This window comes from Saccostrea echinata, unplaced genomic scaffold (assembly GCF_033153115.1).
Source record: "Saccostrea echinata isolate AGI-Se365-2 ecotype Australia unplaced genomic scaffold, CSIRO_AGI_Sech_v1 ptg000033l, whole genome shotgun sequence".
Classification (NCBI taxonomy): Eukaryota; Metazoa; Mollusca; class Bivalvia; order Ostreida; family Ostreidae; genus Saccostrea; species Saccostrea echinata.
The window spans coordinates 31,835,713-31,855,366 of NW_026889782.1; the positions used below are offsets into that span (position 1 = coordinate 31,835,713).

The 19,654-nt window shown below is 34.6% G+C and overlaps 2 protein-coding genes across 3 annotated transcripts; one reads left to right on the forward strand and one right to left on the reverse strand.

Moving 5' to 3' along the window:
* Positions 1-684: 684 nt before the first annotated feature.
* Positions 685-9,300, reverse strand: LOC133199145 (GA-binding protein subunit beta-1-like). 2 transcript variants are annotated; one of them, XM_061335012.1, is made up of 13 exons: positions 9,205-9,300; positions 8,258-8,479; positions 7,903-8,067; positions 7,469-7,666; positions 6,926-7,024; positions 5,720-5,794; positions 5,466-5,586; positions 4,756-4,839; positions 4,052-4,174; positions 3,705-3,907; positions 3,066-3,183; positions 2,613-2,713; positions 685-1,570 (listed from the first exon to the last, which is right to left on the reverse strand). In XM_061335012.1, the coding sequence occupies exons 2-13, from the start codon at positions 8,396-8,398 to the stop codon at positions 1,406-1,408; spliced, it is 1,593 nt and encodes a 530-aa protein (XP_061190996.1). In that variant the 5' UTR covers positions 8,399-8,479; positions 9,205-9,300; the 3' UTR covers positions 685-1,405. The 2 variants fall into 2 exon arrangements, with proteins under 2 accessions (XP_061190996.1, XP_061190995.1); XM_061335011.1 differs by lacking the exon at positions 9,205-9,300 and adding an exon at positions 8,956-9,000.
* Positions 9,301-9,526: 226 nt separating this feature from the next.
* Positions 9,527-16,684, forward strand: LOC133199147 (talin rod domain-containing protein 1-like). The gene is made up of 2 exons (XM_061335014.1): positions 9,527-10,631; positions 15,990-16,684. The coding sequence occupies exons 1-2, from the start codon at positions 9,842-9,844 to the stop codon at positions 16,538-16,540; spliced, it is 1,341 nt and encodes a 446-aa protein (XP_061190998.1). The 5' UTR covers positions 9,527-9,841; the 3' UTR covers positions 16,541-16,684.
* The last annotated feature ends 2,970 nt before the right edge of the window (positions 16,685-19,654 follow it).

Below are 19,654 nucleotides of genomic sequence, written 5' to 3' on the forward strand. Positions count from 1 at the left end.
TCTTCGAATTAGAAGACAGGTTTCTTGAAATTGCAAAGTTCTTAAATTCTACAAAAAACTGTTGTATTTGAGTATATTCAACAGATCTTAGATCCAAGAATGTTGTCAAGTGTTGCAAGCTAAAATTGAAGTTTTGATTTTTAAAGAATTTTACAATGCCAGAAAGGACCCTAGTGAATCTCAAAATTGTGATCAAGTCAGAACATCATAAAAGGTGTTTAACTTATTGAAGCTTTGTAACATTTTTCTTTATTGTAATACACTTCTAAGAAATACATTAATCCATACATTTGATGAAGGCTCATACAACTTCAAGAACAGTTGACTATGAATAACCAATTTCAAAATTGCATTCTTTTCTCAGATTTGCCATACATCTTCCATAAGAAAATTCAACCAACAGTGATTAGGCAAATTCTTTGTGTGGAGACGATGCATCATCAGCTTCTAAAATGAGGTCACGGTGACCTACTTGTAAGTCCTCTATGTTTGATGTTCTGAACACAAGAAAAGTAGAAAATTAAACAGCTAAGAAGGAAATACATGTACCATATTACAGATCCCAACCACACCTGCTATTTACTCCCACTTCACTTAATTACATCCACTGAAAAGTATAATTAACATTCAAATGTGCCACCCCATATGAAATCCTCAAACATACTAAAAATAACAGAACAAAACTCCAAATCTCTCATTTATTGTCAAATCAAAAATAAGAGATTGACAATGTAGAAGAAGAATTTAAAATATTGACACATTAAAAGTATAAATTGTAAATGATGTCATTTCCAATGAAAACATGATATAATCGGTAACAATGATAAATGTACAGATGACAAATAAAGTTAACTGTTGTCCACATCTCCTATACACTTCAATTCCTCCTTACCTTTCAATTCAGTCATATTTTCACTCATCATTATACGAAACACTTCATTCCTTTTGAAAAAATATTGTTACAAGTTCTACAATGAGATCAGATTTGCTCTGACTTGATTCGTTCTGAACACTGCTGAAAAAGAATTTCAGTTCAGTGGAAGAAACACAATAATCTCACCAATAAAACTTTAATATTCCAGGAGTAACCTGAATGCATTTTTTCTTTTTTTTTTTTTTTACAAAGTTGCCAATGAATTTCTTTTCTTCAAATTTGTGTATTTCCATGTACCTTTGTAATTTTTAAAATATGACCATTTTCTGAATGAATTTGTGGTTTATTTCACATCATAGTCAAGCAAGGCTAAACCCACATCATGAACAAGTGTCTTGTAACCTCCCTTTACTATTTTGGTAAAACATTTCCTATCAACAGCTTATCATACATAGAAACACTATTCAGCACAAACATCTGTCTCTTATGACAAATCCTTGAGTAACCTGAAATGTCCTTGACCTCTGACCCCTACGTCTCCTCCGTTGAGACCTCTGTGATGATACTCTCGTCTAGTTTCTTTTTATATGCGGCGGCCTCCTCCTCTTTCTGCTGCAGCTGTAGTTTGTATGCCTCCGCTTGTCGCTGCATCTCTTCCAACTGGCGACGGAGGGTCTCCTTGTCAAGGTCAACTCCCTACAAGGTCAATTCAAAAAGAAATTTGAATAGCAGACATGTGTATGGAAGATTACAAAATTTTCACAAGACCTTATTTTAGAGAGACCTTATTTTTGCAAAATGGTAATATTGTATTAATAAGCAAGACAAAATTTTCATGAATTTTGGTTTCTGTTCTCCATAACCTTTAATAACAATTACATGTGAGAATTAAATTTCCGCCAGCAGTCAGCTTTGCTTAATTAAATAAATATAAAGTTCTCGCAAATAAAAATTAATTTACAGTAATAACCATATTTGAAAGCCTGTTAGTAGATTTTACATCAACTTTCATATAAACTTTATTCCAGAACATTGCTTGGGAAACCATCTTATTCTAGACACTAGATAGCATCCTATGAAATGTTCTCTTTATTTCTCTATGGGGTATTAAATTTATCTATCTATTTTTTTTCTTGATTGGTCATTCTATTAACCTCCCAAGTGTCTTACTTTTTGTGGTATTCTATTTACCTCCCCTGTGTCTTACTCTGTGGTATTCTATTTACCTCCCCAGTGTCTTACTCTTTGTGGTATTCTATTTATCTCTTTTCTATGGGATATTCTATTGTACATGTATCTCTACCTCCCCTTTGTCTTCCTCTATTTTATATGCTATTTACTCCCCCCCCCCTCCCCCCATGTCTTTCTCTGCTATTCTTTTTACCTCCTCTGTATCCTTCTCTATAGGGTTTGTGTATATACTTTGCTGGTTATTCTGTTTACCTCCCCTTTTAGTCTCTGAATTTTATGTACATACTTTGCTGGTTATTCTATTTACCTCCCCTTGTAGAGGGTATTCTATTTACCTCCTCTGTATCTTCTCTATAGGGTTTATGTGTATACTTTGCTGGTTATTCTATTTACCTCCCTTTGTACAGGCTATTCTATTTACCTCCTCTGTATCCTTTTCTATGGGGTTTGTGTATACATACATTTTGTTGGCTATTTTATTTACCTCCTCTGTATCCTTTTGTATAGGGTTTGTGTTTACATATATTTTGTTGGCTATTCTATTTACCTCCTCTGTGTCCTTCTCTATAGGGTTTGTGTATATACTTGTATCCTCTTCTTCTATTGCTTCAGACTTCATTTTCTTCATGGGAGGTTCCTCTGGGGATTCTGAAGAAAGTTACAAAAACTACAGTATATACCAAAGTATACTAAAAAAAAAAAAACAAACAAACAACAATGCCTTCTATCTCTCTCATGAACATCTCTTCAGATACACAGAAAAAAGAAATCCTAATTATTGATTTAGTTTGATTATCAGCATCTAGATTCTTTTCTTATATTCTTTTCAATTTAAGAACATTTTTCATTTCTAAAACTTTACAGAGAATTTCTGTGATGTCAAATATACATGTATATCCTACACTCATTTAAGACTATATGTAGGTACTTTTTCAATGATTTGCCAGTCACCAAACAAAACTATATTTCACACTTAACCCACATAGAACTAAGTACTTACCTAGCTGTTCATCAGTAGCATCCCCTGATCCCATCACCATGCTTTCTGAGGTCATGACCTCTCCCAGTCCCTCCTGATCTGGGTCAAGGCCAGGGGCAGCGACAATCGTAATCACCTTCTACAGTAAAGAAAGAAATTATTTATTGCTATAAATCTCTTCTTTGTTGTTTTCTTTCTTTTTATTTATGTTTCTATCAATTCTTAAGTTAAACAGATTTGAAATTGAAGTCATTTATTTTCCTTCGCCATATTTTTTTTTTTAAATTTCTACCTTGCCATGTAATCTTCTATAAGGAGAATGTTTTAAATAAAATCATAATTTTGAGAATTAATTCAATAACATTTCACATCTTCTTATATTCAAATAAATATGGTTTCAAAAATCAGTTTTAGTACATACATGAACAAATCATTGGACAGTTGAGTTTCTAATTAACCTTGATCTTGGGTGTTACCTTACGTAAATAATAATAACTATGCAGCTTGAATGAAGATGTCCACTCTTTTGACTTTTTTGAAATAGTTTGATGTTTTAGACACTTACAGAGAGGGACAGGCAAAGGACAAAGTAATACCTAGATGTCTGCCATGCAGGCAACACAACAAAGACAGACAACTCTGCCTGAGTCTGGCACTGACCTGATTTTCCTCCCCTTCTACGAGTCCTTGCTCTACATCTCCCTCCATCACCTCGCCAGGTCCTAAGATAGCTGACTCCTGGGTCACCACTGTATCATCTGTAACTATGGCGTCATCAGCTAGAACGGCATCCTGGGTAATAAGAGTTCCAGCTGATAGGCCCTGCTGTTTGATTATGTTGGTCAAAGCAATCTTTCCAGCTTCTATAAATAGAAACATAGTAATAAAATATTTATTGCCAATACTACAATTCTCCACTGTGTAATATTTATCTGTCAGAACAATGGAATGCCTACTCTCTTTGGCTGGGACATGTATTCTGCCCTCAGACTCTGTGATATATTTACCTGTGAGAGCTATAGACTGCCCACTCTCCATGGCTGAGGATATGATCCCACCCTCCGTCGTGGTAATCATTGTGATACCCTGACTCTCTAACCACGACATGGCATCTGTGTTGGCAGTTGTCACTAAAAATTCATTGTGTTACATTAGTCACCAAAATCAGTTTGTTAAATGAAAATTACAGAATTGCAATTCTCCTGAGAAACACACTCACTATATCTATTTAGTTCAATGAAATCAGAAATGTAGAGCAAACATGGGTTACAACCTATTTTTGCCCACTCATGTATAAAACTCTATCAGAATCTTTATGTATATTATATTGTACATTGGTCTATAAATCACATTTCAGTTATATTCATGAATAAGGACACAAATGATCTAGGCACTATATTAACATTATTTTCCTTTTTATGTATAACTTTTCCCTTAAACTTTATGGTCTGGAAGCAACGACATTTTATGCTAATTCATTCAATACTTAAATGATAAACTTTGTACCTTCTCCCATCTACCTCCTAAATGACCTCTTTTTACAATGATGATGTCCTTACCTTATCCTGAGGACTGCTGCTGGGAGCATGCCCCCCTCCTTTGAGATATACTTTCTTTACAATGACAAAGCCCACCCTTACCCTGAGCATTTCTCCTGGGAGCATCCCCCCCACTTTGAGACTCACCCTCTTTACAATGACAATGCCCTTACCTTGAGCACTGCTGCTGGGAGCTGTGGCTTCAGCTAGAGCTGCTAGTGTCGCTAGTACTGAGGAGTTTGTCTGGTCCTGTCCATCTAAAAATAAACACTACCATTAACAAACACACTCTCCATTGCATCATCAGAACTGAAGATTTTTTTTTTATGGTCCAGTTTTTAGAGCACTGATTTGTGAGCTTCAAGTAACCATGTTAGCTATTTTTGAAACCCCAAATTTACCTCTCCTCTTCCACCCCCAGGACTCAACATTAACGCTTGTCAGCTACCAGTGAAAAAAAATTATGGACAAGTGAATATTGCTGGGCACTTGTCCAATTGGACAAGTACATTTTAATGTAAAGAAGTCTCTAAATATTTAAAAGAATGACTGTTGAAAGTTTACCGGTACTTTAAGACGGAAACAGTACATAAAAGCCAAACTTCCATCCCGATATGGATCACTATGTAATTGAGTACACTCCATTGGGATCGAAGTTCACTAATTGCATACTACTGCAAATGCAACTGGAACTTACGAAGTTTGAATTCTGTTTTATGTTAACAGCATTTATTTTTAGTTTTCCAGTTGAAAGTATTTGATCTTTATTGAAAAATTTTCGGACAAGTAAATGTCTTGGTCACTTGTCAAAATGGACAAGTAGGGAAAAAAGTTAATGTCGAGCCCTGCCCCCCCCCCCCCCATCCCCCAATCCCAGCATTACCTTGTTTGACCCCATCTAAGTCTGAAGACACTGTAACTGTTTCTTCTACATTTTCTGGATCCACCTCTGTAGTTTCTATGGTAACTGTTTCATCATCACCCATGCTCCCAATATGTGTGTGCTGTAAATAAATTAAATGACATATTTATATCATTCTGTGTTTATGAGAGTGTAAATAACAAATGCATATTGTACATTTGATATTACTTAGTTATTGGTAACACTAAAACATTACAATGCAGATAAAGTAATACCTGGGCTAGCTGAAGAATCTGTACCAGATCTGCTCTCCCATTGGCTATAGCAATGTCTAGAGGGGTCCTATCAAACTGCAAATATATCACAACAAAGTACAGGGATTTTGTCAAAAGACAAAATATAATCTACACGGATTCTATTATTGTCAAATTATACACTGACTCTTACAATTTATTGAAGGGACTAAAAACAGATAGTTAGTCTGGTTTTGAAATTTTCTCAAAGACAGAGGATGCTCCCTTCATGTTTAACCAAATACATTGACTCATGAAAAGGATAACTATGGATTAACCACTTCACTAACAGCTGATCATATGGATAACTGAGACTGACTAAACACACACCTTGTTTTCAAATTTTTTGTCAGGCTCAATGCTTTATCAATAAAAGTTAATCGTACAGATAAATAGAGAATTAACAAACAGGATGATTAAAAAATGACCTTGTTTACACATGTTGTATCATCTCCATGCTTTATTGGGGCCTCCATCAGGATTCACAAATAATCCTATGGATAACAAATCACTTACCTTGTTTTCACACGTCCTGTCAGCTTCATGCTTTATCAGTAACATTTAATCATCATATTGATCATTAAACACTTAACAGTCTGGATGAATTAACACACTGACCTTTTCACAAGTTGTATCAGCTCCATGTTTTATCAGTAATAGTTAACCATATGGATAACTAGAGACTTAACAGCTAGGATAACTAAACGCTCACCTTCTTTTTACACGTCGTATCAGCTCCATGCTTTATCACTTAATAGTTAACCATATGGATAACTAGAAAATTAACAACTAGGATAACTAAATGCTCACCATGTTTTCATACGTCGTATCAGCTACATGTTTTATCTGTAATAGTTAACCATATGGATAACTATAGATTTAACAGCTAGGATAACTAAACGCTCACCTTGTTTTCATATGTCGTATCAGCTCCATGCTTTATCTAGTTAACCATATGGATAATTAGAGACTTAACATCTAGGATTACTAAGAGCTCACCTTGTTTTCACACGTCGTATCAGCTCCATGCTTTATCTAGTTAACCATATGGATAATTAGAGACTTAACATTTAGGATAACTAAGCGCTCACCTTGTTTTCACACGTTGTATCAGCTCCATGCTTTATCAGTAATAGTTAACCATATGGATAACTAGAGACTTAACATCTAGGATAACTAAATGCTCACCTTGTTTTCACACGTCGTATCAGCTCCATGCTTTATCAGGGCCTCCATTACGTGGGCGTGTCCCTTCTCTGTGGCCCAGTGTAGAGGAGTCATCTTTAACTGATATCAAATCACACAAGACTTGAATTTAAAAGGGTGCTTTGTTTTTTTTTTTTTATTAAAAAAAAAATTAAATGCTCCAAAAATTCAATTTTTTCATAAAAATGTTCAGTAAAAGTGAGAATATGATAAATTTATCAAACTTTCAAACATCAGTATTTCCACTTAATGAATTTTTCATTATCACTAAAGAGAAATATATGTATAAAATACTAAAAGAAGTTAAGGTATTTAATCAACAAATTTCTCTAAGTTCTACAATAACGAAATCCTCAAACTTTCAACCTGTCAGTGTAACAAAACCTCCTACAGTTGATTTTACTTGTATATAAAACCTACAATTTTTTTTATATTATTATTATTCCAAACTAAATCTTATGCAAGTAGTAAATAATTAGAGAGGTTTTAACAGAAATAATTAAAGCAGCACATAATTTTACACACCATGTCTTTGGCGTCGACATCAGCTGCGTGCTGGACCAAAAGTTCCACGATGTCAGAGTGGCCCTCCTGTGATGCCACATGGAGGGGGGTCCTATCTACTTTAGTTCTAGCATCACGACTAATACCCGCTCGTAAAAGTACCTCAGCTGTCTCAATGTGACCGTACTGGGAGGCGAAATGTAAAGGGGAAGTCCCAAGCTTTCAAAAAGGAAAAAAAAATTAACATACTTATTTAAGGATCAGTTAGAACCTTAATATATGAACATCACTTCAAACTTGTCTATAATGACATATATATTTAACTTGCTCATACACTGTGTTACGTAAAATAATCAAATTATTAATAAGTTTTATCAAACTTTATTATAAATTATTCAGTTTTATGAAATTTTATACACGAATTATGTCCATATAAATCCTATGTGATAGATTACCCAGTCTGTGGTAAAGGGTGCCCCATTGGACATCAGTGTACGGACGTCGTCCGTTTCCCCTCGCTTGGCTGCCTCCAGGAGACGTTTTCCGAGATCAACCAATGACATTTTAGCGTAGTACTGCCGGGACTTAGGAAATATTACAATATCTTTCTCCTTGGCTGGCTGTCAAAAAAAAACTGAAAAGGTCAAACACAAAATTCCTCATGCAGGTAAAAAATAAGAACTTTATTTTTTTTGATTACGAATTGAACCATATAAACATAAAACTGATATCATCCATATTCCAAAGTAAAGCTTTGATTTATAATTCAAATACTCCAGGTAATATTAGTTTGTTTACTTTATTTGATACCTGTGATTTCTGTTGTACAAACTGTATTTCGGGACACAGAATGATTTCCTTAGCCGCCTGCTGGTCCTCTATGATCTGTTCCTCAACGGTCGATATCACTAGAGCCGGGTCTAAGCCCTCTTCTGTTAGAGACGCCGACATCGGCTTAAGTGGTGTCGTGTGAACATGAAGAAACCGTCAGACAGAGAGTCAATGTTTATAAGACTGAACTGGATTTAAAACCTGGAAAAGGAATTATGCATTAGAGAGGTTAATGCAGTTCTGTATAAGCTCCTGTTACACTTAAAATAAGAAATGTTAAAAACAATCAGTCTAGCAATCCTGATGGTCATTTTTTTTATACTAGGCAAACGGTGAAGGCAATTGACACCATGCAGGCCATGTCTTGTATTTCCAATACTATTCACACATGATACAAACAACAACGTAAGGAAAAATCTGAAGATTTTTTTGAAAGAATATATATGAGACTTAACCTTGTTTACGAAAATCTGCAGAAAATGTTTTCTTTTAGTACTCATACTTAACAGAACTTGCCTCAGTTTTGACACATTTGTTACAGGATTTAAATTGCTACAAATGAAAATAAGCCCTGTCAACCAATACAGAACTAAATAGATCTTATTGTTATTTCGCCCGACTTTGCCCTTGGCTTCAACACCAAACCCCAAAGGTAAAACCATGCAATTAATTCCAACCTTGTCGAAGGTTATGCCACCAATTAAAAAAATAAACTCCTTTCCCGATTTTGAACATCGTTTTTGTACGCAGCCATTGCACAAATATAGACTTCAAACACAAACAAAGCGGGAACGGAAGTAACATGTGCAAGAAACGGAAGACATAATTTTTCTGTTTACTTCCGTTTTCTACTAATTTAGTACACTAGTGTTATGATAATTGAGTGCTTCTGCAGTATTTTACGCGGTTCACAACTCTAAATTTACCTTTCAAAGTGAACTTAAAAGGTTCAATTTTTCCAGATTTTGTGCAAACAACCGGAAGTAGTTCCTTATCATTCACAGTGCTGGTTAAAATATTCCTACGCGTTCAAACACAAGCAAATATATCTATGAAAACTTTTACGAAAGCATTACTGGCTCATGTTTTATTATCACAAAAATTATTTTACTCATCTTCCGATGTATACATTACCGCTTAAATGAAAGAACGAATTGCAAAAGAACTATTTTTTATATGGATTTAGACCGTAAATGGGCAAACGGGAAATCGCGCGAGCTGCGAGATATTGATGCGATTTGCAGCAAAAAACAACTTCCTGCTGTTGAAAAATGACCACGCCTACTCATACATCACAAAAGGAGGAAGCCGACGAAATGAGGACCTCGTTGCTGTCTTCTTCAAAATTTTGCGCGTAAAAATGTTTTTGTTTTCATCAATTTATTGCAAATATTGCTCCGAGTAGGATTGCAGGAAGAAGTTATGAAATATTCAAGGATGTTCGTCATTGATTTTTTTATTTGTGTTTTATGAGGCGCCATAGGGGAGAAATGGCATCAGCTGTTTGATGTCATTTTATGTAATGTTTCATTTTACTACAGTTGAAAGCTATGAGATTTTACCATGAGTTACAGCAATGTTCGGACATTGACAGGCACATGTGAAAGATGTCACAGTACACTACAATCTGTGGCCGAGCTCCTCATTTTATCCTGTGATGCTCGTCCAATCAGGACAGACACCGTCTCAAGCAAATCCACGATCTCACAGATAAGTGAGCGAATTGTAACTAGCACCAAGACAATCAAAACGTTGATGAAGAGCGTAATAAATTATGTTCACATGATTACAACGAAGTCCGTGGAAATCTGCGAGGGGCTTACTGAACTCTCCTCCACTGTTGTAACATTCATGGAGTTATGTAGTCACATTGCCTATATTTGTGCAATATCTTTTAAAGATTGTTGTCAAGCTATACCGGGACTTGTAGATCGATATTCTATATGCTTAGCAGGACTAGAAATTAAATTAAGTTGCACTAGATTAAAGAAGACTCGGATTGATGACCTTTCACCTCAGCTTATCATCGATTTGTGTTCAAATATATCTAAACATATATCAGTGTTAACAAATATTTGTAAGTCTGCTGACGAGAAAGTCCGAGAGGAAGGGACGAGGGACCAGTTTAAACTGTGCGTTAAGAGTGTGACTTGTGCCGCGGGTTGTCTTATAGCTAGTATAAAAACCTACAAATCACATCCAAATACACGACACCATTCTCGCTTTCTTAACTTTTGTGACCCTGTGACGTCAACGGCCCAAGCTCTCGTTAGTTTCGCCACAGAAGAAGACTTCATCGGCAAAGAGGCCGTACTTACCCCTGAAGCCAGAGATATACAGAAGTCCATTCTTGGTAAGTAGGTCAGTCATCGCATTACATTTCACTGACAGTTTGGACTTCAGTGAAAGCTTTATTTAGTACAAGTGTATGGTGACTAAACTTTGTAGACTTTAGTGTACTAGTAGTACACTGAAATATGGTCAAAGTTAACACCCCTATAATGAATTCAGTGCTTACAGCAATGTGATTTTCATTCTATGTAGTTTTAAAATTGAACATGTTGAGGGAATTTAACAGATAAAGTACCTTTTTAATCAATGTTAATGAATCAAAATTATAAATTGGTCCCTGGCACCTAGCTAAATGTTAGTATGTTTCACTATGTTCACTGTAAAGTAGATTTATTAAAATTTGATTGACATTTAATTTTTAAGCATCAGGCTCAGAGGCCATAAAACTTAGAAGAACTCACTTTTGATCTCAGTCTCACTTTTCCACTAAAATAATTTCTTTTGTGAGACTGAGATCAAAAGTGAGCTACACTAAGTTTTATGCCCCCGAGCTAGAACTTATCTTGTCTGTAGGTTTACATGTATTGATTGATAGCTGTTGAATTTTATATACATGTACATGTGCATAAATTTACATTAACTGAATATTATCTCCTTGATTTCTTATGAAAACCAGGGTAGATTACCAATAAACAAGCCACCTGACTGTGTAGATTTCTTGACCAGTGGCTTTTCCATGAATGAAACTTACAATGATGTTATCAATAATACTAGGAAAATTATTTAACATGCTTAAACATACTTTATATGATGATGTATACAGAAATGTCACCGGGTTCACAGGTGCGTGAAAGTCAGTCATCGGGTCTCAATAGGTCAGAGGTTAGAGCACTGGCACGGTACGCCAGAGGCCCTGGGTTCGAGTCCCGGTTGAGACTTGATTTTTCACCACCTGTGACAGAAATATAAACAATAACATTGCTTTCTTTTCCTTCTATTTTTGTTAATGCAAGAATTAACATCGCAGGTATTGCAGAAAAAATTTACATAACACAGTTACGTGGATTATGCATTTTTAGCTCACCTGAGCCGAAGGCTCAAGTGAGCTTTTCTGATCACATTTTGTCCGTCGTCCGTCCGTCCGTCTGTCTGTCCGTCTGTCTGTCTGTCCGTCCGTCTGTAAACTTTTCACATTTTTGACTTCTTCTCAAGAACCACTGGGCCAATTTTGACCAAACTTGGTACAAAGCATCCTTGGGTGAAGGGGAATTTAAATTGTTAAAATGAAGGGCCAAGTCCCCTCACAAGGGGAGATAATCAAGAGAAGACAAAAATAGGGTGGGGTCATTAAAAAATCTTCTTCTCAAGAACCACTGGGCCAGAAAAGCTGAAACTTATATGGAAGCATCCTGGGGTAGTGTAGATTCTAAATTGTTCAGATCATGACCCCCGGGGGTAGGGCGGGGCCACAATAGGGAATCCAAGTTTTACATTGAAATATATAGGAAAAATCTTAAAAAATCTTCTTCTCAAGAACCACTGGGCCAGAAAAGCTGAAACTTATATGGAAGCATCCTGGGGTAGTGTAGATTCTAAATTGTTCAGATCATGACTCCCGGGGGTAGGGCGGGGCCACAATAGGGAATCCAAGTTTTACATTGAAATATATAGGAAAAATCTTTAAAAATCTTCTTCTCAAGAACCACTGGGCCAGAAAAGCTGAAACTTAAATGGAAGCAACCTGGGGTAGTGTAGATTCTAAATTGTTCAAATCATGACCCCCGGGGGTAGGGCGGGGCCACAATAGGGAATCCAAGTTTTACATTGAAATATATAAGAAAAATCTTAAAAAATCTTCTTCTCAAGAACCACTGGGCCAGAAAAGCTGAAACTTATATGGAAGCATCCTGGGGTAGTGTGGATTCTAAATTGTTCAAATCATGACCCCAGGGGTAGGGCGGGGCCACAATAGGTATATTAAAAGGGGGAAATCTGGTAAAGAACAGCATGGCCAAAGTTACTCAGGTGAGCGATGTGGCCCATGGGCCTCTTGTTTTTTTTTGCAACATTAATTCCTGTACTAACAACCAAACATTAAATAATGTGTACAGTGTGTGACTTGTATCCTCCATAGGGAAGAACCCCCTCACCATAGTTACTCCTCTTTACCATGCTTAACTTTCAGATCTAAGGCTTAATTGACTCTTTTTGGTAGAGCATCATGTATCCTTTCAGTTGGAAATTAAAAATTGAAAAAAATTGCAAAATTTGGTAATATTGATAGACTTTTGTTATGTTTAACTGTCTGTATATCAAAGAGTTAGATTCTAGGGTTCTTCACTATTTACATCTTTATTACTATAATCTCAAAATTCAGGCTTTTGTATTTTTAAAAAGCACTGGAAAATTCAATCTGCTTCTTATTTGGAAATTTTTGCCAAAGTTTTGGTGATAAAAAAGAGTTCGACAGAGTCCTAGCTTTTACAGGACCTGAATTCAATGGATATTTACACTTTTTCCACATTTCTACATGTTCCATGTGTTGTTCTGGGGGATTCACCTCCCTCCCCTGGGATTTTCAAAGTTACCAATTTCTATATTATATATATTAAAGTGACAAAAAATGACCTAGTATTCCGCCTGGGAAATAAGGACCCTTTGTTAAATGGTAAGAAGATTCAAGTATCTCAAAGAAAAATGAGTTACTGGGAAAGTGACTTGTCCTGAGGTCATTAAGGTCATATGAAATAAACTTTTTAATTCATATGAATTCATATCCTTGGCTTGTTGATAACCTAGGAATTTATTTTTTATTCTATTGTAAAGATACCTGGAATGTTTTTATTATGACATGTTTGCATGATTTTTCTATATAACGGTATGTGTTTTGATATTAAGTAAAACATGTAAAAGTTTAATTTTTATTTTTTAAATTAGTTATTTAATGATTGCTTACTTTTAGTAGAAAATTGAATGCCTTTAAAAGTTTTTATATTACCAATGCATTAAAATGATAAAAAAAAAACTTTAATCATACATATGGGTGGATAAAAAAAAAAATGAACATGATGAATGAGTACATATATATTTTAGGAAAGAAAATGTAGTCTTATCATGCTTATCTGTCTATATAGAAACAGATTTCCTCCCTCTTCTCTCTTTTTCCTGTCTCTTTCTTCTCTCTTGGAAAATTGGTGGAAAGGGGGAAAGATTTCTCCTTCTTTCTGCTCTCTTTTTCCTCTTTCTTTTTTTTTGGGGGGGGGGGGGGGCTCTCCATACTTGATCTGACTGTGGTATATAAATATTGCTGTGTCTAGATTAATACTATAATTCTCCCATTCTATAACTACTAGAATTAATAGTAAAAATTGATTACACGTAGCACCGATAAAACTTGAATATTGTTCAGAGTTCTGGCTATCAGCAGTGGATGATGTCATTTGATGGAAAAATAACTCTCACTATATCTAGTATGGGTAGATATTGTTCTATTAAATAAATATCATCTCACTTTAAACCACAGCTGGGCTGTGAATGTCCTTTGGAGTAAAAATTTACCCCTCCCCAATCTATCATTGTAAAATTTGAAAGTCAATTTGAAATGAAATATGAGTTAGAAATAATGTCACAAATTTCCTGAATAATGGAGGCCAGCTATTAAAATTCATGTCAGCCAGAGATGATCAAGGGTGTGGTCCAAATTTACCTGTACATAAATCTACCGGTACATTTAGATAGACATGATTAGAACATAGCCTTTTGTAGGTGCTTATTTAGCATGTATCCTTCAAATTGACAGTTTAAAAAAAAAGTTCAAAAAAAAATTTTTTTTTTCACTCATCATGCTCAATTTAGGGGACTCTGTTGAGCACTTTGAGTGAGTTTCATGTATATATTAGGTCTAATTTTGAGATTTTGTGTGATGTAAAATAGAGCTCTGGTATTGCACATGTATTCATGAAGGTTTTGATGGAAGATCAGTTACATTTATTAAATTTTTCATAACTATAAAGCATTCTTATTTGAATGTCAGTAATATTTTTTTAAAAACATCTATAAAACTGTTTAATTGTGCTTTATCCTTTCAACATGTTCAAAAGAGATCTTTTTAAGCACTAGTTTCTAATATTACTTTTTTTTTCATTCCTTCATTTATTTTTTTAATGTCATTATTAGTTAAATTCCAAAGTGCAAGGTCTTCTGATTTCAAGGGGGAAATTTTATGTTGATAAAAAATTATTCACTACAGTTTAAAATAAATTTTAAAGCATCAATTGACAACAATTAATATATTTTAAATACACCGTTCTATTTTGGCAATTCTGCAGCAATTACAATATAATCATAATAGCTATAATACAGTAATAAGTGAACATCAAGTCTCCCATAGGGAAGTTCTCCATACTGACTCTCCTGTGTTTGAGTTCTTGACAAGAAATGGCTCCACCCAGTAACAGCGCTTCAGTAGATTGTGTAGATTTCGGACCACACCCATTGTTAAGTAGGGGAGATATAACACTTACAAACCTTCAGAAACCTCCTTAGCTGTAGAACTCTCTCTTAAGGACTTTGTATTATTATGTATGGTACGTCCATAAGGAATTTGGATATATGCATTCTCTTACTCATCAAATTTGATTAAATGGCTTTTCCATTACTTTATTTAGAGTTGATATGTTAATAAAATATGACATGAAGATATGTTAAAAATAGTTTGAATGCAGGCCTATCACAATAAAAAAATTATATCATTTGAATTGTTTTAAAAGTTGAAAATACAAATATGCCAGCAAGCATTAGCAGACTGCAGAAAAGAAATTTAAAGTAGAATGCAGGCATATAAAAAATTTAAAGTTTTGTAAAACTGAAGTTAAAACTTCTTTAAAATATCTTTATTGCAATTTTAGAGGAATGAGGCAGCCCCTACTTTTTCTGAGTATAATATTTCTCTATAGTAAATTTTCCTTTAGATGCTGGTTATACCCCCTACCCCCACCCACCCAACACTTTTTGTTGCTGTAAGTTCGAGACAGGCAAATTCCAGGATTTAGACTGTTACTTACTTTTTTGTCTTGCTTGTCAGATATTTTGGGAAGTTAGCCTTCCCATTTTGAATCTGTTGCTTCAGGCCTGTTGACCATGTCAATCCATCTGTTGCTTCAGGCCTATTAACCATGTCAATCAATCTGGTGGGTTGCAAATAAGATTTACTAGCAAACATCCATATGAGTATTGTTATAACTAGATATACTTTTACTTTTGACAGTGGCCTGTATGAGTTTTGTAATGATAACTAGATATACCTTTATTTTTGACAGCAGCCTGTATGAGTTTTGTAATAACTAGATATACCTTTATTTTTGACAGCAGTCTGTATAAGTATTTTAATAATAGCAAGATATACTTTTATTTTTGACAGCGGCCTGTATGAGTATTGTGTCCGCCTCTATACAGTTGTGTAAGACAGTCCGAGAACTGTCCTATGACCTTATGACCTCTCACCATAAAGATAAACTTAGAATGTGTATGGACAATGTTGACCGTTCTTCCGTCCAGCTCAGAGAAATTCTACAGAGATATCATGGAGGTGACCATTCCAACAGTGGACATCAACCAAACTTCACAAACTCTGGTGACGGTGAAAGGGGAAATAACTGTGATAATTCTCTGTCTGCCAAGGGAAGTAACTCCCCACCCCGCCATCTCGCAAACTTATTTCGACAGGAATTTTCTGAGCAGGGGAAATCCCCTGACAGTCCTCCACACGAGAAGTTTGCTCAGTTGCTACGGGAACAGTCGCCATTGGCGTGTGGGAGTGATGAGGATGTCCGGTCAGGGGGACATAACTCTAAACCTGTAGAGGGAGAATCTTACAAAGGGTCACGTGATGAAGTGGGCAACACAGAGGAAAGAAATATCCCAGGAAGTCCTTCCTCAGAAACCTCAGGACATTCAGCGGCATCTAGATAATCAAAGTACTGAAAGGATCCACAACTATTTCTTAAAATTACTCACAGTTCTTAGAAGGCTGGATGTATTGTGTAGTGAAAAAACAAAATATTGAAGAATAAAACACTCTGATGATTTTATCTTAAATAAAAGAGAAGTACAATAGTTTTTCCACATATTTTTGGTAAAAAAAATAATTTAGTTAAAAGGAAAGTAAAGATCTGTATATTACAAAAAACTTCAGTTAGTGTAGATTCAGGTTTGTTCAAATCATTGTCGGGGGAGGGGGGGGGGTTGTTTAGGTTGGAGCAACAGTGGGAAATCAAAGTTCTAAATAGGAACAAGAAGCCCTTGACCACAATACTCACCTGAGTAATTAAGCCTCTTCTGATCTTTACAGCAGATTTTTTTTCTCAATACTAGTATATTTCTAAGTATGTCAAATCAAGATAATATATTGTGGCCCCACCCTACCCTAAGCCCCACCCTACCCTTAGCCCCCCCCCCCCCCCTACACTCAGATGTTATGATTTGGAAAAACTTGAATCTAAGGATGCTTCCATATATACAAATTTATGAATAACCGTGGCTTCGCTGTTCTGAAAAGGGAGATTTTTCATATATATTCGTATGTAAAATTTGTTTGGCCATTGTGGCCCCATCCTACCCCTGGGAGTCTTGATTTGAACAAAAAAAAAAGAATCTACTCTACCCAAAAATGCTTCAGTATAAATATAATTAAACATGGTTTTGCTCCTCTTGAGAAAAAGAATTTCAAGGATTATGATCCCCATGTATGGTGTATTTCTAGCAGGTCATGATTTGGACACTACCTGAGGATGCTTCCATATGAATATAATTAATCATGACTTTGCTCTTCTTGTAAAGAAGAATTTTAGAGATTTTTCCTATTTGTACTGTATAATTTTGATCACCCATAGTGGCAACACCATACCCCTAGGGTCATGATTTGAACAATTTTGAATTTTCGTTACCTATGGATGCTTCCATAAAAATATGACTGTTCATGACTTTGCTGTTCTTGAGAAGAAGATTTTTAAAGATTTTTGTATTTATACCCCCCAAAAAACTTTGATTGCCCATAGTGGCCCCACCAAGGAGTAATGAAATAGACAAACTTATATCTACCCTACTTGAGAATGCTTTCAACTAATTATGACTAATCATGACCTTTCTGTTATTGAGAAGAAGATTTTTAAAGATTTTCCTTTTGTATTCCTATGTAAAACTTTGATCGCCCTTAGTGGCCCCACCCTACTCCTGGGGGTCATGATTTGAACATATTTGAATCTACACTATGTCAGGAAGCTGTCACATAAGTTTTTTTTTTTTTAAATGCTTTATTTTTGAAAAAGTTTTCATATACATAATATCAAATAACACAGACATATATGTACAAACACACCCACACCCACACACATCCACACACTCACTGTGCACCTTTCCCAAAAAAAAACCCCAACTGTTCAATATTACAGCTATAGTTATACTAATTAGAATTTCTTATATTAACAAATCAAATCAAACATTGCCCATTTACTATACATATTAGTTTTACAATGAAAGTTACTTTCACAATATTTTTCGATTTTTCTATAATACTTAAAAATGTTAATTGCTTCTGTAAATTTAGGTATTGTACATTGAGATCTTGAGTGATACAAGTACTTTTTTCCTAACAAGATAAGAAAATTTTCTAAACAACTTCCATCAATATTACCAAGCATCACCTTTTGTTTTGAAATTACATAATCATTTTCAATAGCACGATACCAATTTTCAAAATCTCTCCAAAACCTGGTTACATGTATACAGTCATAAAAAAGATGAATCAATGTTTCTGGATCTGTTTTACAGAAAGAACAAATATTATTTTCAGCAATTTTTATCTTGTGAAGAAAAGAATTTGTGGCTAGGAAGCCCATAAGAATTTTATATTGAAAGTAAATTATTTTGGTGTCCTTTGTGCATATGGATGCATTCTGAAGGGAAAAATTCCAGTGTTTTTCTGTGATAGGTTCATTTAAATAAATCTCCCATTTTAATTTTTTGGGCTCTGGTGCCACAAATTTCTTATCTTTTATAACTTTATACAGAAATTTCATACTTGTCACAGACATCATTTTTTGTATAACACATTTCTCTGGTTCTACAAATTGATTACCTCTATCTCTCATATAAACAATTATTTCCCTTTTGACTCTTGATGGTACTCTTGATATAATATTAAAATAGTTAAAAAAATTATTAGTACCAACCATATTCTTGACATCATTAAAACACTTAAATTTTCCATTATCTGTCAATAAGTCTTTCAGTATTCTAAAACCTTTTTCCACCCAAGAGGTGTAGAAACTCCATTTATTTACATCAACAAAATTTCTGATATCAGAATATAAATAATCTAAAACACTCACAGGATTTTTTTTAACAATTATAAGAGCTTTGATAACATCTTTCCAAAAATCATTACCAATGTAATTCAACAACTCTGAAAGTTTTTCTTTGGTTAAATAAAATACAAAATTAATATCTTTTTGATTTAAAATACAGCATAATAATTGCTGCCATGCTCCACTGTTGTCTGTAAGGACTCTCTTTATCCATTTAAGCTTTATATATGATATGAAGGAGGATAAATGAATCATATTTAGTCCACCTTCTTCAATTTTACCTATTAAGGTATTCCTTTTTACTTTTTCCACCTTGTATGCCCAAATAAATTGAAATAAAATTTTATTGATCTCATTAAGAAGTTCTTTTGGTGGATTTGGTAAAGCTGAGAATAAGTGTATAAATTTTGGAATAACTAGCGTTTTAATGACAGTAATCTTTCCTATGGGAGTTAAATCTCTTTTTGCCCATGATGCAAGTAATTTTTTGATAGAATTTATTTTGGATTGATAATTAATAGTCACAATATTTTCTAAGTTTTCTGTAAATATTATTCCTAAAAGCTTAAAGGTGTCACCACCCCAATTAATTTTTAAGTCTTTGCATAGAGTTTGTTTTGATCCAGCCTTGCTTCCTAACCATATTGCTTGAGATTTTGAAATATTAAGTTTCAAACCAGATGCATTTCCAAATTGTTCAATTAATTTCATCGATTCTCTC